This window comes from Orcinus orca, chromosome 13, assembly GCF_937001465.1.
Source record: "Orcinus orca chromosome 13, mOrcOrc1.1, whole genome shotgun sequence".
Lineage (NCBI taxonomy): Eukaryota > Metazoa > Chordata > Mammalia > Artiodactyla > Delphinidae > Orcinus > Orcinus orca.
Genome location: NC_064571.1, coordinates 53,772,079 through 53,796,971, shown reverse-complemented (window position 1 = coordinate 53,796,971; position 24,893 = coordinate 53,772,079). Strand labels below are relative to the sequence as shown.

The 24,893-nt window shown below is 50.2% G+C and overlaps 2 protein-coding genes across 5 annotated transcripts in view; one reads left to right on the top strand and one right to left on the bottom strand.

Annotated features, from left to right (window-relative positions):
• The window catches only part of ATP6V1E2 (ATPase H+ transporting V1 subunit E2), a 123,289-nt gene that overhangs the window by 71,114 nt on the left and 27,282 nt on the right, over positions 1-24,893 (bottom strand). For all 4 annotated transcript variants that reach the window (XM_004264991.4, XM_049696378.1, XM_049696377.1 and 1 more), the window contains exon 2: positions 3,171-24,893. This exon is cut by the window's right edge and continues 19,433 nt beyond it. The gene's annotated coding sequence lies outside the window, so the exon portion shown is untranslated. The remainder of the gene's footprint in view (positions 1-3,170) is intronic.
• Positions 13,109-24,893, top strand: part of TMEM247 (transmembrane protein 247) — a 21,208-nt gene continuing 9,423 nt past the window's right edge. Inside the window, exons 1-3 of the mRNA XM_012539573.3 lie at positions 13,109-13,274; positions 13,983-14,336; positions 17,092-17,280. Of these exons, the coding sequence (XP_012395027.3) occupies positions 13,116-13,274; positions 13,983-14,336; positions 17,092-17,280 (702 nt within the window). The 5' untranslated portion in view covers positions 13,109-13,115. The remainder of the gene's footprint in view (positions 13,275-13,982; positions 14,337-17,091; positions 17,281-24,893) is intronic.

Sequence of the window (24,893 nt, the reverse complement as noted above, 5' to 3'; positions counted from 1 at the left end):
TTCCTCTCAGGGAAGACACAGTGTTTGCTTATTGGTTGGTTGGTTGTTTTAGAACAAAGAACTGAAGGACATTTTAGTTCCTAGGGAAAGAAAGTTTTTCCTCATATGAACTGCTGAAAGAAAGTTCTCACATGAAGGCATTCCATGGAGGACACTGTATGATGTGACATACAGTGTCTTCGGCGGAAGCTTCACAGCAGATACAGAGGAGGCATTCGCGTGCTTGCTGGTCCTTACGTCACTTTTGCTAAAAGCAAAGGTATAACATGGACCTGGAACCAGGGACCTCACTTGTCCCCGTAGCTGTCATTAGACTGTCTGACCCTTAGGTCGGTCACTTTCAAACTGTGCTCCATGGAGCCTGGGGGTTCACAGAGGAGCCTGGGAACTCTCGGTCCCCTCTCCCAGACACAGCCAGAGTTTTATCCATCTTATCTCAAGTCCACATAAAATTCCCTTTGAAGAAAAGCGTTTAATTGCTTTTTAAAATGTTTGAAAATTAGTCTTTGACCATCTCTCGTAAAAGTTACTTCTTACAACTGGCTTTTGGTAGGAGGCAAGCTTCGAACAATGTGAAATCTGACATTGGCCCACAAGACCAGAACTCTGTTGAGCTGATCAAGACAGATTCAAAAGCTTTCAAGAGGCTTGAAATGGCCAATTGTGAGGTGGCCTTCTCCGGATGGCAAAGTCTGTGCATTTGTCTTCTCCACCATTGCCCACAGAACCCAGGTCCGGGCTGGGACCATGACGCAAAATAAATCGCAGAATGTTGGGGTACAAAAGGAACTTGGAGGTCCTCCAGCCCAATACCCTCATTTTACAGGTGAGAAAACTGAGGTCTGGAGGGAGGAAGGGGCTGGTTAGCCGCAGAGCCGGGCCGCCCCTCCCCCACCCAGCTCCTCCCGTGGGCATTTACACCTACCTGCTCCTGCCAGTTCTATATTTAATCAATGTCTTGCCTGCATCTGTAACTCCCTTAGAATTAAAATGCACACCTCACAATGCTAGCAGTGTTTTCCCGCAGGGTGCTGAGCATTTACTAGAGATTAGTGATTCCAAGAAAACTGCAGCAAATAAACGTCTCCATCAATCATATGAGCAGCTGTCTGAAAGGGTCTGAATTGAGGAATAAAATGCCTCCGGATGCCTTTTGCCCTTCCAGAAAAGGATCTACCACCTTTGTTGTTTCTCTCCCCACTTCTTAGGCAGAACCCCTGGTCTCTACTCCCAAAACAGAGCCTGCCAAATGCGGCTCAGCTGTCTACCTATCCAGCAAAAACAGCTGAATCCTGGTGCTACAGGGAGAGGAGCAGCAGCCCCTGGTGAAGGGAAGCCCAGCCACAGCCAGGGATTTTCCACTTAGGCCAAGGTTTGCTCTCCATTCCTTAAACTGACTGGTAGCTGGAGGCCGAGTCAGGATGCAGGGGCAGGGCGGAGAGCACGTTCTGAAGGGCCCAGGAGACCAGAGTATGGGGAGAGCCTGTTGGAGGAGTCCCAGCAGCTCTGTGCTTCCACTATCCTTCTCACCTGTTACTGCCTATATTTGGCCAAATGATATCAGTCACTTCAGGTGGAATACCTTTAAAGCTGAACGCTCTCCCCTCACCAGGCTTTCCTCTGCGGCCTTGTCCGTTTCTTCCAGGGTCCTACCACCCTCCTTGTCTTGGAAGCCTAAACTCAGTCAAATACTGTTGATCCTTTCTGCGTAATGGCTTTTGTGTCTGTCCTCCAGGCGCCATCTTGGCCTCCCACACCATCCTCTCTGGCCCGGAACTTACAGGGGGCCCCAAGATGGGCCCCTCCCCTTGGTCTCTCCAATCCCCTCTCATACACAAACGGCCGCATTAATCCTCCTCACACTCCTTCGCATGTGATCCTTACAAACTCGCAGTGTTCTCCAAAGCAATGAGCCGGGACTTCAAGGGCCTCCGTAACTGGGTCTCTCCACGATGGGCACACATGCATGGGCGTGTATACACATACATACACGCACACACAGAGCTTTTAAACCTGAATGACGTCCCCACCGTTCCTAGGAAATGGTCCATGGATTCCTGTCATTGTGCCATTGTTCTCACCACTTCCCCAGCCTGGCACTCCCTCCCCCATAATATGAACGAAATCCCTCTCATCCTTTCGACCTTCCCTCCTCCTTCCACCTTCCAGGTCCACAGAGAGCCCCGCCCATCCTGACTGCACACGCCACTTGTCATCTGCACTGTCTGTGTGAACACGGCCTACAGACAGCTGGCAAGTCAGAGCACATGTCATTACCCCGGTCTTACGGGAACAGAACCTGCACCTAACGAGCCGAAAGGCCCGTCTGCCAAGTCCGCACAGCAGCGGGTAGTTTCAGCAGAACTCGCCCGGGTCTCCAGCCCAGTCCTCTCCCAGGACCCCTGCAAAGCCAGAGGCAGAGGAGCCAAGGGGCTGGAAGGAGAAGGAAGAGGCGGTGGGGGGGGGAGGGGCCGTGCTTGGGGAGTGTAGCGGGGGGAGAAGCCGTGAGTAATGGTCAGCTCCCCCAGTCAGCCAGAAAAAACAGGGCAAGCCCTGCCTGCAGAAGCATCCGGCACAGCACACACCACGTGATCAGCCAGACCCGGGCACCGAGGAGTGGCCCGCTTCCTATAAACAGCCCCATTGCCTTGTGGTAAAAACACGAGGGGGCAGTGTTTATGGTTTCCTGGGAGGGAGGCCGGAGGCCACTGCCTTATCTGCATTCTGCATTATCACATTGACTTGGGGGAGTTCGACACACTTTGTCAGGCTGTGTAGGAAAACGCAGTAGCCAGGCCTTCCAAACAGGGCCCTTTTGTCCACAGCTGACACCCTGGCCCAGAGCCCAGCTCAGCTTCAGGGAAGATTTAGGTCAGAAGGAAAATGGGGGCGGGGGTGGCTGCAGCCTTAAAATCTGGTCTAGCACAAGAGGAGAGAGACGTTTCCCCTCTTCCCACGGTCACACCTGCGCCTCTGAGGCAGAGTCAGGGGCTGGCTGGCCTTCCCTTAGCCATTACGGCTGGCTTTAAGGAGAAAAAGTGGGTAGCTCTCAACAGCCCTGCAAAACAGCTACTTGGCAAATTCCCATGGTGCCGGAAACTCCCCATTTTGCCATTTCGCTCGCTTGTCACCGCTCTCCAGTCAGCTCAAGTCAGAAGCTCTTTCCTTACCTGTTTGGAGTTTGCAGAGCCGTGCAAAGGGGGAACATGACCCATGAGAAGCTTCCAGTCAGCTGGGGAGGTGGTCACGGAGCTAGGAGCCATTTCCAAAGCAAATGAGCTTCAAGAGGCGAAAAGCATGTCGTCCCGAATCACGCAGAGTTTGAGGGCTGTGTCTGCTTTGTAGGAAGTTCATTTTCCACAGTGTTTTCTCTACTCAGAGGGGGGTTTTTGAGGAGCAGCGCTTTCACCACCTGCTGCCACGTTTCCCCCAAAACACCCTCCCAGAAAGTCTCCTCTTCCCAGAAGTCAGCCCGAGAACCTTCCCAGAAGGCCAGTTCTTCTCACCCATGCGCATTTATAGGGTTGGCAAATAGGCTTCAGGTGCCCACATCTTTTGTGAAAAGGGGTCACCTGTGCAGGCCTGGCTCTGGCCGCCCTGCGGCGCTTGCCTGCTGGCCTCGCCCGCCATCTTCTGGACAAACGCGGTACTGCTGCCAGGGAGAGGCTTCTTGGACGGAGGATTCTCCCTGGGCTGAGGCTTCCAGGGCAAACTTGAAAACCAACCAGGGCAGGGCCATGAAAAAGAACTACACTTGAATGCCTAGAAAACAGTCACCGACTTCATTTTCAACAGCAAAGATGCATGTAAGGATACATCTCTTTGTTTTTGGGGGGTTTTTTGCGGTACGCGGGCCTCTTACTGTTGTGGCCTCTCCCGTTGCGGAGCACAGGCTCCGGACGCGCAGGCTCAGCGGCCATGGCTCACGGGCCCAGCCGCTCCGTGGCATGTGGGATCTTCCCGGACCGGGGCACGAACCCGCGTCCCCTGCATTGGCAGGCGGACTCTCAACCACTGCGCCACCAGGGAAGCCCTCTCTGTTGTTTTTTAATCATTTCCAGTGTGTCTTGCCTCACTTACCACTAGAGAAACATGCATTTGAACCCCAGCTATGAGCCAGATGCCTTGCTAGGTGCTGAGAGACAGATGAATCACACAGTCTCTGTCCTAAAAGAAAGCCTTAAGTCTTTTTGGATGAACCTAAAACTTCTCTTTAAAATTCAGTTAAAAAAAAAAAAAGCCTGGAGTCTTTTTGGATGAACCTAAAATTTCTCTAAAAAATTAAGTTAAGGGACTTTCCTGGTGGTGCAGTGGTTGGGACTCTGTGCTCCCAATTCCGGGGGCCCGGGTTCAATCCCTGGTCAGGGAACTAGATCCCACATGCATGCTGAGACTGATGAGCCCACGAGCCACAACTAGGGAGCCTGCCTGCTGCAACTGGAACCCGGCGCAGCCAAATAAAATCAATATTTTTTAAAAAATTAAGTTAAAAAAAAAACAACCTGAAGTCCAGAGGTCCAGAAACAGGTGAGCCAATGGTAGCATTGCAATGTGATCACTGCCACGAGGGTGTGTACCACGTGCCATAAGGCCCCAAAAGAGGAAGTCTGCCTGGGGCAGAAAGGGAAATGGTCCAAGGGGAACAGAGAAGGTGACATTTGACTGCTGGTGAACAGCCAAAAGGGAGGGCAGGGAAGGCTCAAGTAAGTCTCATAGAGTCAAAAACTCTCACCACTTCCTCCCCTCTCTGTATTGGCCAGCAACATTGTTAGCAGAACACTGGTCACTGGGAACCTTACGGGGTGTTGAACCTTGGAAGGTCTAGAGAAGGCAGAGAGGCAAAAGGTCGTGGGATCTCTTTCAGGATGACTTGTGGGGGGCTGCAGAGACACTGGTTCAGTCCACAGGTGTGGGACAGACAGTAACTGCTGTGGCCAAGAGGAAGTAAAACACCAGACTTCGGAGTGAAAGAAAACTGGGCTTGGATCTCGCCTTTGCTACTTTAACAGCTGTGTGACATGGACAAACCACTTAACTTCTCTGAGCCACAGTTTCTTCACATATACATAGGGGTAATAACAATCCCTGCTGAGAGGACTTAAATGAGGCAACGCCCGTGGAGCCCTAACACCTGCAGGTCCTAGTCAGTGACTGGCTGTGGAGACCTGGGGGCATGATGCTGAGGCCCTAGTGTGGTTCTTCCGTGGAGCCCTGTGTCTGCCTGTTCCCAGAAGCACCCCACACCTCTCAGGCATCTTCCCAATAGGGTTGGCGCACCTCATGAGACATACTTATACTAAAAGATGATTCGTTGTTTAGCTGGTCCTCTTGTATTTTTAGCGGCTAAATCTGGCAACCCCACTTCCAATCCCATGTTTGGGGGGATGAGCCAAGGTAGTAGCCAAGACAGATAATGGAAGTAGTTTTGACGCTGCCATGGAAGCCCCTGGAAGCCGCTGGGAACTCAGGCAAACCAAAGCCAGAGACTTTCAGGCAGCTTCTGCAGGTCAAAGCTCATTTCAATCCACTCTCTAATAATGATCCCAGCGTCCCTAAGGCAGGGTCCCTGTGAGTTCTGCAGGAAACTAGTTCTAAGGGCAGGAAACACAGCGCACAGGGGAAAATGAGTCTAGATCAAATAAATTTGCACATTAAACAGGCTCCTTCACTGCTAGACATTATGTTGATGTGAACTGGAGATTTCTAGTGGGGGAAGGGGGGATGGTTTACTTGGGGGATGGCTTCCCAATTCCCATCTGGTCATGGAAACTTGATCTTCACATGCATCCCTTAGGGCTGGCTTTCTAGGAAAAGCTGCTCTAAGGTGACACCTGAACGCAAAATTACATCAAAAACTCCTATAAACCACAGGCAAGACACAGGTGCTAACCCAGTCCCTGTCAGAGTGAAACCATTTTTGATCCTGCCAGCGACGCAAGCAGCCTCTTAACCAGCAGAGATAGCATAGCCATGGCCCACGTGTGGGTGTTTAGGGAGGCTCTCACTTTAAGTGCTGGGATTTTAAGCGGATGGGGTGTTCATCGTCTTGTGGCACAGTGAGGGGTTCTCAGAAGCCTTCCCCAAACTCCCAGCCACCTCTCTCATTATTCTGCTTCTGCACCTAAAATTCCATCACTGGGGTGCGGAGGCCTTGATACTAGTTCCAGTGCAAATATGTCTACGAAGACTGGCTCGTGAGCCTCCATCAGCCACCCCCATGCGGTGTGAGTCAGTAGATGGGACCCCTCTCAGGTGGCAGCTCTGGTGGCACCTTTGTTTTCTTGGCTGCGAAGTTATTCTGAGGCTCAGAGCAGGTGCACAAGTTGAAGAGGGAAGCAGGCCTGAGCCGTCAGAGGGGAGCTGGGGCCCTGCTGGGGCCAGCAGAGAAGAAACACAAGCTAAGCTCTTTCAGACTTTGCCAAGCCCAGGCCTTACTTGGAATCCTGTAAAAATCTAAACACAGGCCTTAAATGACAACCCCTCACGCACAGCTAGAGGCACTTAATCCTTTCCCACAGGTTTCGCTCCCCTCTGGAGACTTCCGTCTATCCAGAGGCCTCTAGTCACTGTGGGATGACATGGCATTTACAGGCACAGGTCAGACTCGGGGCCAGGCCTGCTCTAACCTAGCCCCCGGTTCTAGAAACCGAGCCACCTGCTACCCCAGGTCCAAGACCTGAGTGCTTGGTCCTGCCCCATCACCTGATTTCCTAAGCCCAAAAGTTGATTCCCTGCCAGATTCACCCATCCTAGTGTCTTAGTTTTCTGCCTGTCATTCCACCTTGGGGCCTGCATCCCTTGGCCCTTCACCCCTGCAAGGACTGGAAGTTGTACCCCAGGGCCCAGGACAAAGCCAGATGCTTCTATCACAGCTCTCCTATGCCTCCTGCCTGCTGGGACCAACTGCTTCCCACTAGAGGTCCTGATGGCCACAGGTCCCCCTTATGGCTCCTTCCATTGCTGGTCTCATTCCCGTGGTTCTGTCTAAGCTCAGCTGGTGCGTATTTCTGTTTATGACGTATTCCTCCCCACCTCAATCTCTTCCCTGGAACACGGACTCCACAAAGCCAGTTCTGCAGATTTGGGTTGCCATCAGGCATTTTTAGAGCCTGGAATCCCTCCCAGGGGCCTTATGGATTTAGTGTGTCTGGGGTGACCTGAGAATTCTGCAAACGACCAGGAGCAAGAACCTCTGGAAAAACTCCTAGCCTGAGAGCCGCCCCATAAGGACAAACCGGACCACAAGGGGGCAGTGTCGGCCAACATTGCTTCACTGAGTTAAGGTCACCCTCCTGTTGTAGCTGCAGAGGGAAGGAGGCAGAGTAAAGTTCTTTACGGGAATACGTTTATTTTATGTTAACTTACATGAAATGAGAAAAGAGTTTCAGATGAAACATTCAAGGAGAATTTTTTTGAGGGCGACTTCAGCATTGTCATAGGGGAGACCTTCCATACTTCATTCAGCACATTCTAGAAGGCCAGCTCAGGGCAGAAGTACCACCTGGCTCCACGCCCACCTGTTGTACGGTGGGAGCAAGGATAACAGGCCAGCATGAAGCAGGGCAAATTTCACAGCCCCAGGTTTTACGTGCAGAAGCCGCAGCCCTGGAGGGTTCCGATGACGTGCCTGGGTCTTTGCTTAGCCAATGGCAGAGCTTAACCCAGGACCCCAGGACCCCGACCCTCGGGGCAGAACATTTTCTGCTGCACTCTGCTGGGCCCCTCCTCTAATCCTGGATGAGTTATTCAGAAGTTATTGCTGAGAGCCCCTGAGGCCCAGGCTAGAGGGTCTCCATGCCCCCTTCCAGTTCTGAATGATGGAAGTCCAGAATTTTAGCCTTACGCCAGCTCTCCATTGGAGTATTCCTCCCATCAGGAGCTTCCACCTGGGTAGAGCATAAGGGCACCTGTATTCGGGCTTCACCACAGGGGGGCTTTGCTTTAATAAGCCCAGTATATAAACGGCCCTTGGACTTACAGAAATTATAGATTGGGGGAAAGCAGCTCTGTGAAATGATGCACAAAATTCCTTTAAATAGCAAGGTTCTCACACTCAACACCCTGCTTTCCAAGCATTTAAAATAGAGTTAAACTTACAAGCCTTTAATTTATACCCAACTTTGTGGGACTTCACCTGCTGCTAATTCACTCACATTGGAGTAGAGGGATCAAACAACAAAAGTGGTCAGGAAGTGAGGCCTCTGGTCCTACTTGGAGGGTGTAAGGACACAGAGGAGAAGGGGTAGCTCCTTGACTCTCTGGTCTGCCTGCCTGTGTCACACTCACTAGCCGGAAGGGAGTCACAGCCTGACCAGGGCCGTCGGCTACACTGACCCTTTACTGGTCCCTGCTGAGAGCGAGGCAGCGTGCCCTGCCCTCATCCAGCCACTGCTCTAAGGGGAGGATGAGACAAACACCAGGTCATTTAACACAAGGTGGCCAGAGAGACACGAAGCATACAGTTTCACTGGAATGGGCCTTGAAGGCTGGAGGGACTTTCATAGGTGGAGATAAAGGAGAAAGCATTTTGTAGGCTGAGAAAACCACCAGCAAAAAGTCAGGAAGGCAGATGAGCTAGGGCGTACCTAGAGAACATCAAGAAGCATTCTCTCTCTCCAGCTAGACTGTATACTCCACAAAGAGTGCCTATGATGATCCTTGGTCTTCCCCTCAGTACCCGGTTCAGGGTCATGAACCTGGAAGGGGCTTGTGATGTATCATTTGGGGTGAATTTCTCAAAAGGCAGGACCTTCCCCCAGGGCATTGAGGCAGGTGTGTTGAAAGGGAACTGAATTCCTAGTACGTTCATGCTGTCCCAGTTATCAGTTTACTGCCTCTCAGCTGTAAGTCCTTAACTGCCCAGCTCCTGACACTGAAGCAAAGCCCTGTAAGCACTTCTCTCGCCAGCCCATGATGTTAAGCTCTGTCAATAGAGGGTGCTGGGGAGACATCAGAAGGGGCTTCTCTTCCCGGTTCCGGTACACTTCCCTTTTTTCTTACTCTCACAATGCTGGGCTGGCACACTGAGTGGTACTCATCTTCAGAGGGTTTCAGGGGCACCTTGGGGGCAGCTTGTCCCAACCAGTTTCCCAGCTAAGGGTCTCCAATGACCTCCCGGAAAGCTTAACACCAACTTCTAGGCAGCTTCTGGGTGAGGTTTGTTGGCGACCCAGTGGACAGTTTCCCACTTGACCTTGACCTCAGTGAACTTTTACATGGTTCAGTGGCCCCAGCCACACTCTCTCCAGTGAGATCTGAATTTCAGGCTCTAAGAAGCACCTCTCCCAAATTCACTCCTGTATTATTCAGAGTTCTCTTTACCCCTAAGTAGCCAATCCCCTGTCACTAGTTAATACTTCTTTATAGTCTAGCTCCCCTGTTGGAATTACTGTGTGGTTTCTGTCTCCTGACTAGGCCCTGACGGATACAATGCTCATACACGTGCCATTGGGCTGCACGCCACAGGCCTGCAAGCCTTCCTATGGCCAAAGGAGGCCATAAGGAAGAGGCTGGGAACAGCGACAGAGCTATCAATGGTTTATTGGACAGGGGATCTTACACTCCTGAAGCCAGGGAGGCTACCATTTCTAGGGGGAACTGATGTCAGGTTGGCTCATCAGTTCCCGGGAAAACCAGCCGCTGGGGCACATCCCGCACAGCCCCTTTGGTTAACAACCATCACAAGGGCAGACGTTTCCCTTTAATAAACTGGCAGTTGGAGCCGTCCTGGACTAAGGATTAGAACAGTCACTAGCTGGGGCAGGGGGCAAACACGTAGGCAGTTACTGGTTAAGTTCTATGATTAAGAGGTTCGGATAGTCAAGTGAGTAGCGTGCAGATGAAGCAGGGACAGGTTGACCAGGGGACGTACAGAGAGCAAGAGAACAGCCATCTCGAGTGGCCTGACCACACACATGCCTTCACACACATCCCTGCGTACTCCCTGGAGGGGCTGTCCTCGAGCAGCTCCTTGCTCCCTCCTTACTCAGATTTCCCCAGCAAATCCTCTGGGCATTTAGGTCACCTCTTCCTCTCGAATACCCACGGTATCAGCCAGGGTTCAGTCAGGAAAACGAAAACACTTGCAGTATTTCCAGTAGGAAGGGATTTAATACAGGGACATCGGCGCTTAAGTCCTGGCTTCACCCGATCCTAACTGTGTCACTATGGGCAGGCGACTTAGCCTTTCTGAAACTCAGTTACCACTTCTAGGAAGACAGAGACAATCACAGTACCAAACTCATATGGTTGCTCTGAAAAATTACGTAAAATAATCCTTGAAAAATTATCAATACCTGGTACGTGGTTAGTGCCCAATAACTGTAAGCTAATGTTGGTGTTACTACAATACTAGATTGCTTTATGGCCCCAACTCTTCATACTGCCCCACATCCGTACTCTTTACCCTATGTCTTCACAGTTCTTCCCACTAAAAGGATGGAGAACATTTCCACATCCTTTGGCTTTGAGTTTGGCCAAAGCCAAAGCCAATAGCGTAAGATGGAAGTGGTGGTATGCCAATTCCAAGACCTCTGTGCTTCTTCTATTGCCATGAAAAGAGCAGGCCAAGGCTAGCCCACTGTCCCCAAGAAAAGGAAGAGGGACACATGAAATGAAGCTGCCTTGGCCAAGCCCCCTAGATGAGCCCAGCCTAGATCAGTCAACTATTAGACGTCTGAGCTAAATAAATGCTTACTGTTACATGCCACTGAGATTTTATGGTTGTTTGATATACAGCTGATACAACTACCCCTACAACTTATTATACGTTATAGTACTTGGTGATTTTTAATAGCAGCTCATTATTTGGTTATATATAATTGTTTCCTTGGGCAGGTCTCTCCTAATTAAGATCGCCAGACTTAGCGAATAAAAATACAGAATCCCCAGTCAAATTTGAATTTCAGATAAACATGAAGAATTTTTTAGTATAAGTGTGTCCCATGCAATTTCTAGGACCTATTTATACTAAAACTTATTTGTCTAAAATTTAAATTTAACTGGGCACCCTTACATATATTTATCTGGCAATCCTACTCCCAGTGCTTGAGACAGGATCAACATCTTACACAGAAACTGTGAGATAGTTCCCATGGTCACCATCATAATTCTGGGAGAGGAAAGCCATGGTTCAGTTAAAGATTTGCAAGAGGGAGTTCCCTGGTGGTCTAGTGGTTGGGATTCTGGGCTTTCACTGCCATGGCCTGGGTTCAATCCCTAGTCAAAGAACTGAGATCCAGGGCTTCCCTGGTGGTGCAGTGGTTGAGAGTCTGCCTGCCGTTGCAGGGGGTGCGGGTTCGTGCCCCAGTCCGGGAAGATTCCACATGCTGCGAAACGGCTGGGCCCGTGAGCCGTGGCCGCTGAGCCTGCGCGTCCAGAGCCTGTGCTCCGCAACGGGAGAGGCCACGACAGTGAGAGGCCTGCGTACCGCCAAAAAAAAAAAAAAGAACTGAGATCCTGCAAGCCATGTGGCGTGGCCAGAAAGAAAAAAAAAAAAGATTTGCAAGAAGGTAGATCTTGAGCACTTTCTTCTCTCCAGTGATGAAGCCCCTTGTAATAATGATGATAATGGTTTCATTTACTTAGCCCCTGTAGAGGCAGATACTATGCGAAGAGACTATCTTAGTTTCACACCAGTGCTGCAGTGCAGGGGAGTGGCCAGATCTTTATCCCCATTTACAAATGAGTACACTGAGCAGCAGAAAGGTAAAATAACTTTCCCTTGGACACACAGCTAGAGAGAGGAGCAAAGCTAGAATTCAAATGCAGCCTTTTCTCTTTCCATATGCAACCTTGCCTCCAACTACCAAAAATGTTTTTTGTCATTTCCACAAAACTGAAGAAAACAACGTATATTCCCCAGCCCCCATTCTCTTTACTGGTCCCATTCAATCCATTCAATGAATAACTGAGGTTGTATTAGTTTGCTAGGGCTGTCATAGCAAAGCACCATAGACTGGGTGGCTTAAACAACAGAAGTTTATTTCCTCACAGTTCTGGAGGCTAGATGTCCAAGATCAAGGTGTCGGCAGGGTTGGTTCCATCTGAAGGCTGTAAGGGAAGGATCTGTTCCAGGCCTATGATGATTAATTTTCTGTGTCAACTTGACTAAGCCCTGGGATGCCCAAATATCTGGTTAGACATTATTTCTGAGTGTGTCTGTGAGGATGCTTCTGGAACAGATTAGCATTTGAATTGGTGGACTGAATAAAGCAGATTGCCCTATCCAGTGTGAAAGGGCATCATCTCATCCTTTGAGGGCCTGAATGGAGCAAAAAGCTGGAGGAAGGCTGAATTGATTTTCTCTGTCTGTCTGAGCTGAGATCTTGGCCTTCTCCTGGCTTTGGACTGGGACTTTTACCAGCAGCAGTCCTGGTTATTAGGCCTTCAGACTCAGACTGGAATTCGTGCCACCAGCTTTCATGATTCTCCCACTTGCAGACAGCAGATCGTGCCACTTCTCGGCCCCCATAATCACATGAGCCAGTTCTTTATAAGTTCTATTTGAATGTATAAGGCTGGGCTCCTATTGGTTTTCTGGAGAACACTAATACAAGCCCTGTCTCCTTGGTCTTTAGATGGCCATCTTCTCCCATCTTCACATCATCTCCTTCTGTGCATGTCTGTGTCCAAATTTCCTCTTCTAAGGACATCAGTCATATTGGATTAGGACCCACCCTAATGACCTTATTTTAACTTAATCACCTCTGTAAAGACCCTATCTCTAAATAAAGTCACGTTCTAAGGTCCTTGGGGTTAGGACTCCAACAAATGAATGTGCGGGGCGAGGGCACATAATTCAGCCCATAACAGGGTTTGTGGAGCTAATCGTGACTCATCTCAATACAGGCTGCATTTAAAAGAGGAACTCAAGAGAACAGATTTCAGATGATGGAACTCTGGATTTCAAGTGCTGGGATTCTAGTTTTCACAGCAGTCCCTAGGGGTGGCAAAGGCCCATCCTACAGCTCTTAATAATGGCGCCTCAAAGGTATCACACCCTCTGCCAAAGGGGCCTTAGCAACTGGTGGAATGTGGGTTATTATGAGGACAGGGCATTGTGATGGTGGCCAGGCTGTGGAATCTTGTGAGGCCAAATGTTAATGCCTCAAAAGATGTCCTTTGGCCCCAACCGGCAGTATTGTGGTTTTCTGGATGGCAACAGAGGACAGGGAGAGATGATGGAAGGCCCGGGGGCAGGAGAAAGCTGCCCAACCTTCCCCAAGATGGTGCCTGATGACCCCATGTCCGAAGGGAAGTCAAAGGCTTCTTTGGTAAGGAGGATGCCTCTTCTCACTGCCCCAGCCTGTCCCAGCACAGGGGGGAAGAGCATAATGGGGACACAAGATAGGAGCTGAGAGCTGTTAGATTCCAGAGAACTGCTAAGAGGAGTAGGAGACGTGCACCCTATCCCCACGCTGGCACTCAGCTGTAACTGGAGACCAGGTAGCCCTTCGTAAGATTGTCAGGTCACTTGAAGCTGGCTTTGGTCTCCCCCATCTAGCTCTCCATGTGGGGCCCTTTCCTCCTCCTGCAGATGGGACCAGGCTTCCCCATAACCCTACCGTTGGTTCCCATATACTGAGGTTCGCTCAATGCAGACCTTGGGTTTCTTCCTCCCTCTGTGGCCCCCAGAGGACTGGATGTCTAATTGGCCTCAAAGTAGAGTGGGAGGTAGGAAAGTTACCTCCAGTAGTGATCTGAAGATCACGAGGAAGACAGACTTCTACTCAACCCTCCCAAAGGCCCCACTTGCAACTTTAGGGCGCCATTCTTCTGTGTCCGTTTGCCCTCTCCTCCTTAACTCTCAGGTCCTGATAACTCCGTCGAAGTTTCTCGGAAGAACTCAGTCTAGATGTTTACAATTCACACCTCTTTCAAGCACCCCAGTGCACTGTGCCTGGGGCTGCAGGAGCGTGGTGGGGTAGGGGGTGGGCGGCCCCATGCTAACCACTCCAGACCCCCCACCTCCCCTTTCCCAGGCCCAGGAGGCAGAGTCCCCCAAGCCAGACTCATCCTACGACTACCATGAGGAGATGGAAACTTGTGAGGACAGAGGCTGCCCGGGGCCACCTAAGTCACTCTCCTCCAAGGCCGGCCCCGCCACCACCAAGGGCCAGGAGGGCGATGGACCTGAACGCGCAGAGCCACCCCTGGCCCCAGCCGCAGCGGCGCCGGGGACCCCAGGGCCCCAGCGAAACGATGAGATGGAGCTGGAGAAGATGCGCATGGAGTTCGAGCTCGAGCGGCTCTGGTACCTGCAGGAGGAGAACGAGCGGCAGCGGCAGCACGAAGAGGTGATGGAGCAGCTGCGGCAGCAGGCGACGCCCCGCCTGGTAGGTGACAGGTCCCAGCTGGGAGGCGAAGGGTGCGGGGAAACTAGGGGTGAGGGGAGCCCATCCCTGACCTGCACGGGGAGCCCACCTTACCTGCTTCTCGGCTGTTCCCCGCCCTGCGCCCGCCGGCTCACTGCTTTAGAGCTTCCATGTTAAGCTGAGATCCAACTCTTCAAGCATCAACCCTCCCCAGGAGGGACCCAGAAGCCACCTTGTCCACTTGCCTGTCCATGGCTTTCCTCCTCAGGGAAAACTCTTCAACACTTCCTCTATGTCTGGATTTCCACCACTCTCTACTCCTCTCTGCATCTCTTAAAATAGGACGCCTGGGACTAGACCCAGAACTCCCACTGCAGTCTGGCTAGTGGATTTTGATAGAACCATCCCCTGCTCCCCTGATCAGGGCCGCACGTGTTCTGTTGGATCACGCTGCCTTGCTGTCAACTAAAACTTAGACATCTTTTGGCAAGAAATGGACCACTCTCCCCTAATCTAAATGGGGATAAGAAAGCCTGCTTGTGATTAAATGGGATGGGAAATGCTTAGCGCTCTGGCTGGGGCTTCATAAGCACTAAATAATGAAAGATGTTATTGTTTAAAGCAATGCTGTCTGGGCTGTAAAATCAGTCAGTCCTGGGTTAAAATCCTGGCTCCACCACATATAAATTGTGTGACACTGGGCAAGTTACTGATCCTCTCTGGGCCTTGGTCTGCTCATCTGTAAGGTAATACCTACCTCACAGGGTTGTCGTGAGGATTAAATGAAAGAATGCACGTGAGGCACTTTGCAGTGAGCCTGGCACATTGAGGTAAGCGCTCAGTGTCAGCTATTACCATTTTTATGTACTCACGCAATTCACTTCTTGACACAAAGGCAACAACTTACGTTCATCATTTCTCAATTTTATCAGGATGTAATGTATTAGCTATGCTTCCCAGCTCTGAGTCATCCTCAGTTCTGAGAAACTTGCCTCCTGGCTTTATCCAAGTCATTGCTGTAATTGTTGAGGAGGATATGACCTAAAGTAAATACCACTAAAAGATCTCCCTACAGGTTAGCAATGTTCCATTAATCAGCACCCTTGAGTTACATCATCTCCAGCTCACATTTCTCTACCTTGTCCAGAAAACTGTACTGAGACACACTGTCAAATGGTTTCCCAGAATTAAGATATTACACCATAGCAATTCCCCAATTGACTGGTCCATTTTTTTTTTAAGAAAATTAGGTTGGTTTTGCATGATTTGTTCTCAATGAACACATGCTGGCTTCTTAACAATTCTCTTTTGTTTTTCTTGCTCACAAAATACCTGCTTTTTAGTTTGAAAATCTTTCTCCTTGCTGGAGGAGATGGAAATCCTTGGTGTACAGTCCTATCTGCTCTCTGTCTTCTGCTTTAAAAAAAAATAGACGACTGAAAGTGTTTTGAAAAGTCTAAAAGGTTTCACAAATGCACAATTTGTTATCAAAATCACAAATAATAGCCATTAGCACGTAGACCACAAACAGTGGCAGAAAGTCCACGGAACCAGAGCCACACCAGGTCTGCAGAAAAACACAAGATCTGTCCAGCCCTCCAGTCCCACCAGAACACTGCGTTTCTTCCTCTGGTCTTCCATCTTCCTTACTATTCATTTTAGAGGTGGCATCACTGGAGTCATTTCCTGCCCCCTCAGTTTTATTTAGTTACTCTCACATTTTACGTAGCTGGTTCAACAATAGTATGTCCAAAACCCCAGTCTTTTAACAATAGATTACAAAAGGGTTTTACTTCCTGTGCGTGTACTTGGAGAGCTGACTTAATTTTTAAGCCTACCACCTCTCTTCTTCTGGGTGGGTGGGTGGGTGGGTAGATAATTGTCATTGTATTGAAAAATATCTCTATGAATATGTTTCTAGTGAATTTAGGGCATCACAGTCCCTGCCATATGCCTGCTTACAAAAAATGTGGCATGAGTTGAAAAGATATTTTAAAGAATGAACCATGGGTAATGCCTTCTTAACTACAGATCAAAATAGCTATATCAGCTTTTACTCTACTTATATGTTGATGCTTTCTATAGTTAAAATGGGGGTCTGTTCGACTTTAGTTATGTAGATTCTGGAAAAGAGCAACACACAGGCAGAATCAGCCAGACAGCTCAAGCTGCCTCCCCCACACCCCAAACCCTAAGAGTTTACGGAGGCCCCATCACCTGTCTCTTACTACCTGTCCGCAGGAGAGACCACCCCCTGGGCTGAAGGACCACAGCCTGACCTTATGTGACACGCACTAGGGCCCAGAGAGTCAGACACAGTCATCTGTGCCCAAGGGACCCCCTCTCATTGCGCCACCATCCAGAAAGCAAGGTGGAGTATCTGGGGACACTGTCCAGAGAACACGCCCAAGACCTGGTGTCCAGATGTGGGGATCTCGAGGAGGAAAGAGACTGCCCACATGTGGGCTCAGAGGCTGCATGGAGCGTACCAAGAAAGGAAGGGGGCGGCCTGACTCAGGAGGGCTAAGACCAGGCTCAAGAAGTGAAAACTCATGAGTCCCCTCTGTGCCCGTGACCTTGCCTGGGATTTTCATTCTCGTCCTCACTCTTCCTCATCATCATCTTGTGAGGCGGGCACGATTACCCTCACCTTAGGTGAGGAAGACAGCCTGCCCGAGGTCACGTTCAGGAAGGGACAAGAGCAGGAGCGAAGCCCGGGTCTGCCTGGTACCCAAGCCCTGGTTTTGCCATTTCTACTCTCTTCTTTCCCCCACAGTTCTCGGGAGGCCTCCAGGATCTCCTGCTTCCCCAGAACCAATTCGCCATGTTCCTGTACTGCTTCATCTTCATACACATAATCTATGTCACCAAGGAGATGGTCTTCTTTCTCTTCTCCAAGCACTACCTGTTCTGCATCGTGGCCATGTTGCTCTGTTTGATTAAAACTTTATGGTCATACTTCCAAGTGCCTTTGCTCTCTCCAACACTGGGCACCTCCTTCCCTCACCTATGCCTCCCTCCCATCAGAACTTGCTGTTAGGAAATGTTTGCTGTCAACCATTTACACCTTAGTGTGGAGAAACATGTTGTTCAGGCCTTCTACTAAGCCTGAGTCCCCACTGTGGATGAAGATGCTTTATTCCCCAAGAGGAGAATTTCAGAAGGTAGCAGGCCAGGGAAGTATCTGTAGGGAGAAGGGTTTAGAAATCCTTTCCAGAATCACAGAAATCATACCATGACCAGGCTGACTTGGGATCCACCACCTCTACTCAGATAGATCTTCCCTGAGGTGTGGGGAGCTGTGGTAGGCTTTTGAGGGTAGGCCCCCCAAAGACGTCCACATCGCTGTGAATATGTCATCTTACGTGGTAAAAGAGACTTTGAGATTAAATTAAGGGCCTTGAAATGAAGAGATGATCCTGGACTACCCAGAGGAGCACAACGTGATCATAAGGGTCCTTATAAGAGGGAGGCAGGAGGGTAAGAGGCAGAGAAGGAGATGTGGCCATGGGAGCAGAGGGGAGAGTGGTGCAGGACCACGAGCCAAGGAATGCGGGCAGCCTATAGAAGTTAGAAAAGGCAAGAAAACGGGTTCTTTCCTAGAGCCACCAGAGGAATGCAGCCCTGCCAAACCCATTTTGAACATGTGACCTCCAGAACTGTAAGAGAATAAATCCGAGTTGTTTTAAGCCACTACATTTGTAATAAATTATTGCAGCAGCAACACTAACACAGGAAACTAATACAGGAGCCAAGGTTCCCCAAGCTCTTTCCAGCTCTGCAGACATGTCAAGATGGCATCACCAAGGCATTGGCAAGGGTCCGTCTGGCCCTGGGCCCGAGCAGGACTGTACACAGTCCACCACGCATGCTTGGAGCCTGCCCTCAGCAACATGCAATTCAAGAAGAGAGACGCTGAAGCTCCAGGAAACCCAGGACAGGCCCATCAGGTATCCTGAGCACTGAGCAGCACATGCCTGGGTGAGGCGGGGGCAAAATCTGGGCATAGTCCTAGGGGCGCTGGTAAGGAGGCATTGATTGATTAGGCGCAGTCAGCAATGCTGCTCCAGCGGAAAAATAGGAGGAAAAAACCCTAAAGAGGCCACACGCCCAACCCTCAAATCACATACACACACATACACACACACAGAGATACATAGCAAATAGTCATCTACCACAGAGATATACACAACCACAGGCAGCAACAACCAAAAGGAACAGACTTTGGGCACTAGGGGACTCACAAGAGGCACAGAAGTGGCCCAGTGTAACGACGGAAAGGAGTTCACCTCCCCCATCCTCTACACATATACGTGCGCGCGCGCACACACACACACACACACACACACACACACACAGCAGGTTGTCAGCTGCCCCCACCTCGCCAGCCCTGCCCAGGAATGATGGCCAGCACGGGAGACTTTAAGGATAACGCAGCAAACTGAATGGACACAGCTTTGCAATCAATCAAGTCTTTTCTGACCCTTCCTCTTCCTGGACATAAGGCTCTGCTTTAAGAGGAACAAAAGAATACGTTCTGTCTTGCTGGGCTCTCTGAGTGATGCAGAGTGAAACACATGAAAAGAGAAGACCGCCGCGGGACTCATTGTCAGTACACATTATCATGCCGTTTCAGTCCACGGTGACTTCTCATTTTCCACCCAGTTCAATGCATTCATTCCCATTTATAGCTGCGCGTGACAGGTATTTACTTGGAAGTAATAAAACTGTCATTTCTCATTAAACTTTCAATGGCAGAATTTTTTTGCTATGGGTCACTTCCCACAATCTAATTTGATCTGGGTTTCTGGGGTGGGATTGAGGCAAAAGAAGGAGGAGATCAGGATATCAAAAAGATTAAGGCCCAGATGTTTAATTCACTACAACAAACAGAATTGGGAGTTTGTTTATTAAAAAAAAAAAAAAAAAACTGCTATAAGGCCATTCAATTAATCATCCTGTTGCCAGGTAAAACTGGACTTAAATACACCCATTTTCCTTACAAATCTTCAGAGAAAGATTAGTAAACTCCTTTCAGTTAAGTTAGCATGTCTTCTCACCCCCTTCACAATGGCCATGAAATCTCCCCTCTATCCTTACTTCCTACTCTGATAGAAGACTGAAGCCAGTAGCCAAAGATCTACCCTAGGCAAAAATGAAAACAGCTCATGGTCACTCCTCAAACTTGATACAGACCTCACTGTTCAAATGCAACGCAGAAAATCAGAAGGAAGGGAGAGACAAAAGTGGAGAGAGATACAAAGGATAGAAAAAAGGCACAGCCTAGGATTACCAAGCAGGCAACAAGTCAACATACAAGCCCTTCTGGAGCACCTCCAATGTGCCAGGCACTTGGCTACATGCTTTATGGAGGCCTGGGAGGCAGACATGTACATTATCCCCATTTCACAGACAAGGATACTGAGGCTCAGAGAGGTTAAGTGATGTACCCGAGATCATCTTAGATCTCAAGTCTGACTCCAAAGTGACCTTTCTGTATTTCCACACTCCCAAAATCCTGCCTTGGAGGATCTCACAGCCTTGCTGAGGAGATGCAGCTAATACACACTGAAGTATAAAGAAACTGTCAGGCACATAGACCTCAGTGATGAAGGAGATTAAAGGAGAGGTCCCTGGAGCCCAGGGTGATAGGAAGTCTTCTCAAAAGAGCAGCCCACAAGGGCAGGTAAGCCTGTGACAGGTAGAAAGGAGTAGGGAGAACTCATGTGAATTAAGACCAGGGTGGGAGTGTATAATCTATACTCAAAGAAGGGGCAGGCACATCCTTGCTCCAGTGAATGGTAACAGGCCTGGAAAACCGATTTGGAGCCAAATTTTATAGTCTTGAATATTGACCTGAGGAATATGAACTTAGTCCCTTGGGAAACAAGGAATCCCTGAAGATTGTAGAGTGAGATAGTGACCCTTCCCCAACAAAGAGGGGAAATCCTCCCCCCTCCCCTCTCCTGGGGGCCACGTTCTTGCCTTGACCTTCTCTTCCCATTTCCAATCCAGGAACATTCTTTCTAAGGTCCCAGCGTGAAGACTGCATTTAGCTGTAAAAGAAACCCAGCCACAGCGGCTTAACCAAATAGGGGTTTATGTGTCTCACATACTAAGAAGTCCCAGGTTGGGCAGTCCGTGATGGTGAAACTTCTCAAGGAAGTCATAGAGAACTCAGTCATAGAGGATCCTTCTTTCTGTTCCACCACCCTTAGCATATGGCTTTTATCCCCCTCACCCCATGGCTTTTAGCCTTATAATCTCAAGATGGCTGCTATAGCTCCAGGTATCAACTCCAGGTCAGCAGAGGGGGAAAAGAAATGGGGCCATCTTTTTTCAAAGCTTTCCAGAAAGATCCGCCTAGAGACTTCTGCTTACATCTCATTGGTCAGCCTGGTCATGTTGCTGCTCCTAGCTTCAGGACATATGAGGTGTGGTAAGTTTTTGGCCTGGACAGTGTTGCAGCCTTGAACAAAATTAAGATTCTGATAATATGGTGGGGGTGGGGAAGGGGAGGGGTGGATACTGAATAAGCAAATAACTGTGTCTACCGTACCTTGCTGCTTCCTTAAGCCCAGCTCCCACTCTCTGCCCCAGTGTCATGGTCCAGGCTGAGACAACTGGGTAGGACACAGCTGTAGCCAAGCTGGGCCCGGCCCACAGCTGCACTTCTGCCTTAAGGCCTGACTCACATACCACAGCAGGAAGGTCATGGTTTTCTCCGGATACACAACTGGAACAGCTCTGCCTGCAACCTCCTGACCTCTGCCTGAGGCCCCAGTATCTTATACAACCGGGGCCACAGCCTTGCCTGGGGACTTAGAAGAGCACATCCCTCTGTGCTGGGTGCTCTCAGCAAAGTTGCAGGAGGAGGTGAGTCTGCCCTGAGAGTCCCTCCCCTTCCTGAGTCCCAGATCCCACAGGACAGAGCCCAGTGCCCCCAGTGTCTGTCCTGTCATCCCACTCACACCGTGACGCTGAAGACAGAGTGTAACAGATCCTACACATTACACTCAGCTTCAGCCCAAGCAATTAAGCACTAATAGTGAATTCCAGCAAGGCTTAGGAGGAGAAAGGTAGAAGAATCTTTCCTGCTCCCCAAATGGACTCACATACGTTGCAACCCTGAGCCCAGGGACGGGGCTAGAGTCCTGGAGATGCTGAGATCTGCGGGAGGGAAGGGGGAGCAGGCTTGGTTTCCAAGGCCACTTCCCTGTCAGATCGGTTTCTAATCCCACTTTAGGAGGTGATTGCAAGCAAGTTGGTTAAGCTTTCTAGGCTTTATTTGGGTGACCTGAAAATTATCTAGACTCTAACTCGGTTTTTAAAAAAAAAAAAAAAAGGTGGGGAATGGGGAGAATGGGACCAAAGAGCTTAGGGTCTGATTTCAGAAATTCCTATCTAACTTATCTGAGATGGTGTCCTGGGAGCACCTGAAGAGTGTCCCAACTGATTGTAATGTTCAGCTTCCTTACAAAACCTAAATCCTTGCTACTCTGCACGTGATCTGAGGACCAGCAGCCCCAGGCATCTTAGAAATGCAGCATCCCAGGCCCCACCCTGGACCCACTGATCGTTTGCATTTTTGACAACATCCCCAAAGACTCTTGTGCACCTGAAAGTCTGCAAAGCACAGCTCTAGGTGATGTGACTCAATTCAACCTTTGCTCTGTTGTGAAGACAGTGCTCTTGGCCTGGAGGGTCTTCGGGGGTGGGAGGGTACGTGGAGGCAAGATAGGAAGGAGTGGAGAGAGGATAACTGAGCACGTAGCCCCCACCAGTGCTGTGGGGGCCTCCATCACAGCTGGCAGGCGCAGGCTGGATGGCAGTGCGTCCGCCCCTCCCCCCTCTGTGCTCTTCACCAGTCCTTGCTCTGGGCTTCTGAGCAACCAAATGATTTCTCCCAGCACTCTGCGATTCACCAGAAACTTCTGGAATCCCCCCAGGCCTATCTCTGCCTCTGTCCCTTTTATGATCTAGCTCCGTTGTGTGTAGCTTGGGGAAAAAAAATCTCGCTAATATACATTCATTCATTATTTAAAGGTTGCCACTGTTCTTTCAGGAAGGTTAAGCATGATTAAAAGATGGGATTTTTTCCACAGGGCACAGCAGAAAAACTAGGGCTCCCGCATTTTTAAGCTGTTTTGGCCAAGCCTTATTGCATAATTTAAAGCCTGTGACTTATTTAGATTTAATTAGCCAAAGGAGCAGCAGCTGCAGGTTCATTAGTCAGTATTTATTAAGCGCTCCCAGAGGGCTTGTCCAGGGCTCTTAAGAGCCAAGTGGAGGATCAGCTTTGGACTTGCAAATTTCCTACACTTAAGTATGAGGGTATCGCAGATAGCGTCAGGAGGCAGGCATTTTTATTCCTCAAGAACAAAGGGGTGGCATCAAAGGGTCTGGGGTCATGAGAAAAATCCCACAAACACCTCTGGCATGAGTCAGTGATTTAGGGACTGGTGGTGACAGGTATGATAACAGTGTGCAGGCTCATGGAAAAGGCAGAGCTATACAAATGAGAGGTGTTAGTAAAAGATGAGCAAAGGGCTTCCCTGGTGGCGCAGTGGTTGACATTCCGCCTGCCGATGCAGGGGACACGGGTTCGTGCCCCGGTCCGGGAAGATCCCACATGCCGCGGAGCGGCTGGGCCCGTGAGCCATGGCCGCTGAGCCTGCGCGTCCGGAGCCTGTGCTCCACAACGGGAGAGGCCACAACAGTGAGAGGCCCGCGTAACGCAAAAAAAAAAAAAAAAAAAAAAAAATAGATGAGCAAAGAATGTGTAGGGATCACCGACCTGACTTTAAGAACTGGGAGAAGTGGAGAGGATCAGAATCGGCTCCAGAGTCTGTGAGGCCCAGCGTAAAAGGACAATGCAGGGTGTTGAGAATTCCAAGGTGGTGACAGCAGAGCCTGAAACCAAGTGTGAGGTCTCCCTGAGCGCAGGGTCCCCCTGAGCATGGGGCCCGGTGCCAATGCCGTGGCAGTCCGCCCATGAGGCCAGCCCTCGAGGTGGATGAAGGAGACCCTCTGGGGTGGGGGGCTTTTGTGGATCCCCTCAAATCCCATCCTGGTCCTCGGCACCCCATCAGCTGGAGGAAGGGGAGCAGGTGTTATGCATTTTGAAAGGGGGTGGGGACCACAGGAGCAGGCCCAGCAGTGGAGGATGCTGAGTCTGGTGGCCTGGGGGGACAGAAGATCCCCTCCCAGGCAATGCGGGGGCGCCCCTCACACACCCACCGGCTCTGGAGGCAGAGTCTGGCTGAGCGGGAGGCACCTCTTGGTGTGCAGGTCACGCCCCAGGCTTGCAGCTGCTAATCCCAGGGCTAAATGTAGCATAGAGCTCTCCAACTCTTGGCGTTTCCCCTCCCTCCTGGCTTCCGCCCCCAGCCCCATTCAGCTGCCCGTTTTTCTCTGGGCTAGAAAATCCCAAAATAGGAGAATAAAGCTACACTTTTTACCCTCATGAGCCTCATTTGTATCAAATGACACAGTCACTTTGCCGCAAACTTTTCATCAAAGGAGCCTTTGTAGGGCCCTGGGGCAGAAAGCAGGTCTTGGAAGACAGCCACCAGGAAGCCGGGCAGAAAGTGCTGAGCAAGGCAACCCTTAGTTTAGGCAGTGTGGGGGGTGGGGGGAGGGAGGCGGGGGAGGGCGGTCTCAGACATTCTCTACCATGGACCTGCTCTCCTCCCAGCACTCTGACCAGGAGATGCCAGAGCAGCTAATTGTGTGCTGCAGGGACCAACCCACTGCCGGGGGAGGGGGGGGGGTGTCAATCAGTGCTTGAAGCAAATGAATTAACAAGCCAATGAACTAAAGGATACACTAGATAACCTGAGAGGATCCCGAGCTCAAGCCTCTGTGAAGACGTGCTGGAGAGGAGAGAAGGGAGCACACGCTTCCCCAGTACCTACTGGGTATTCTGCCCCGTGCAACACACTTCATGTCAACTCATCTCATCCCACGGCCGCTCCCTGAGGGAGTGCTATAACCATCCTCACTTTGCAGATGAGAACGAGACTCAGAGAGGTTCAGGAGTTGCCTGAGCTCCCTCGGCAAGAAGGTGGCAGAGGTCAAGTGTGGCGCAGAGCTGAAAGTTGCTTTAAAGAAAGCTACGAAATCTATGTCTCGTTTATTTGTATTTGTGAATGACGATTCAGAGCTGCTTTGATAACGTATGTGAAAAGTACTGTTACTGTATTTTACATGGTATTGTGCAGTCCACTATGTCCTCTGTATTGCACACCTACGGGTAGTGGCTTCAAAGGTACTTGGCTTAAAAATCTACCGTTTCATTCCACCCACTCTCTCCCTTCCTCCCACCAAAGGCTGTGGAGGGAAATGTCTCTGAGAGGGGACAAGGACGTTAAGTCCTCATCACTAGCCCAGGAACTCCACACACCTGCTATTTTCTCGGCGAGAGGGAGATCCACACTCAAAGCCCTTGATGCCCCCCACTCCCCTCCCTCCCTCCCATTTCCACCATGTGAGGATGCAGGCCCCCTGTCTAGTTGTTCAAGGGCATCCAGGAATCCAGTCTTTTTATGTGTTGGTTCCATCTTTTTAAGCACTCTA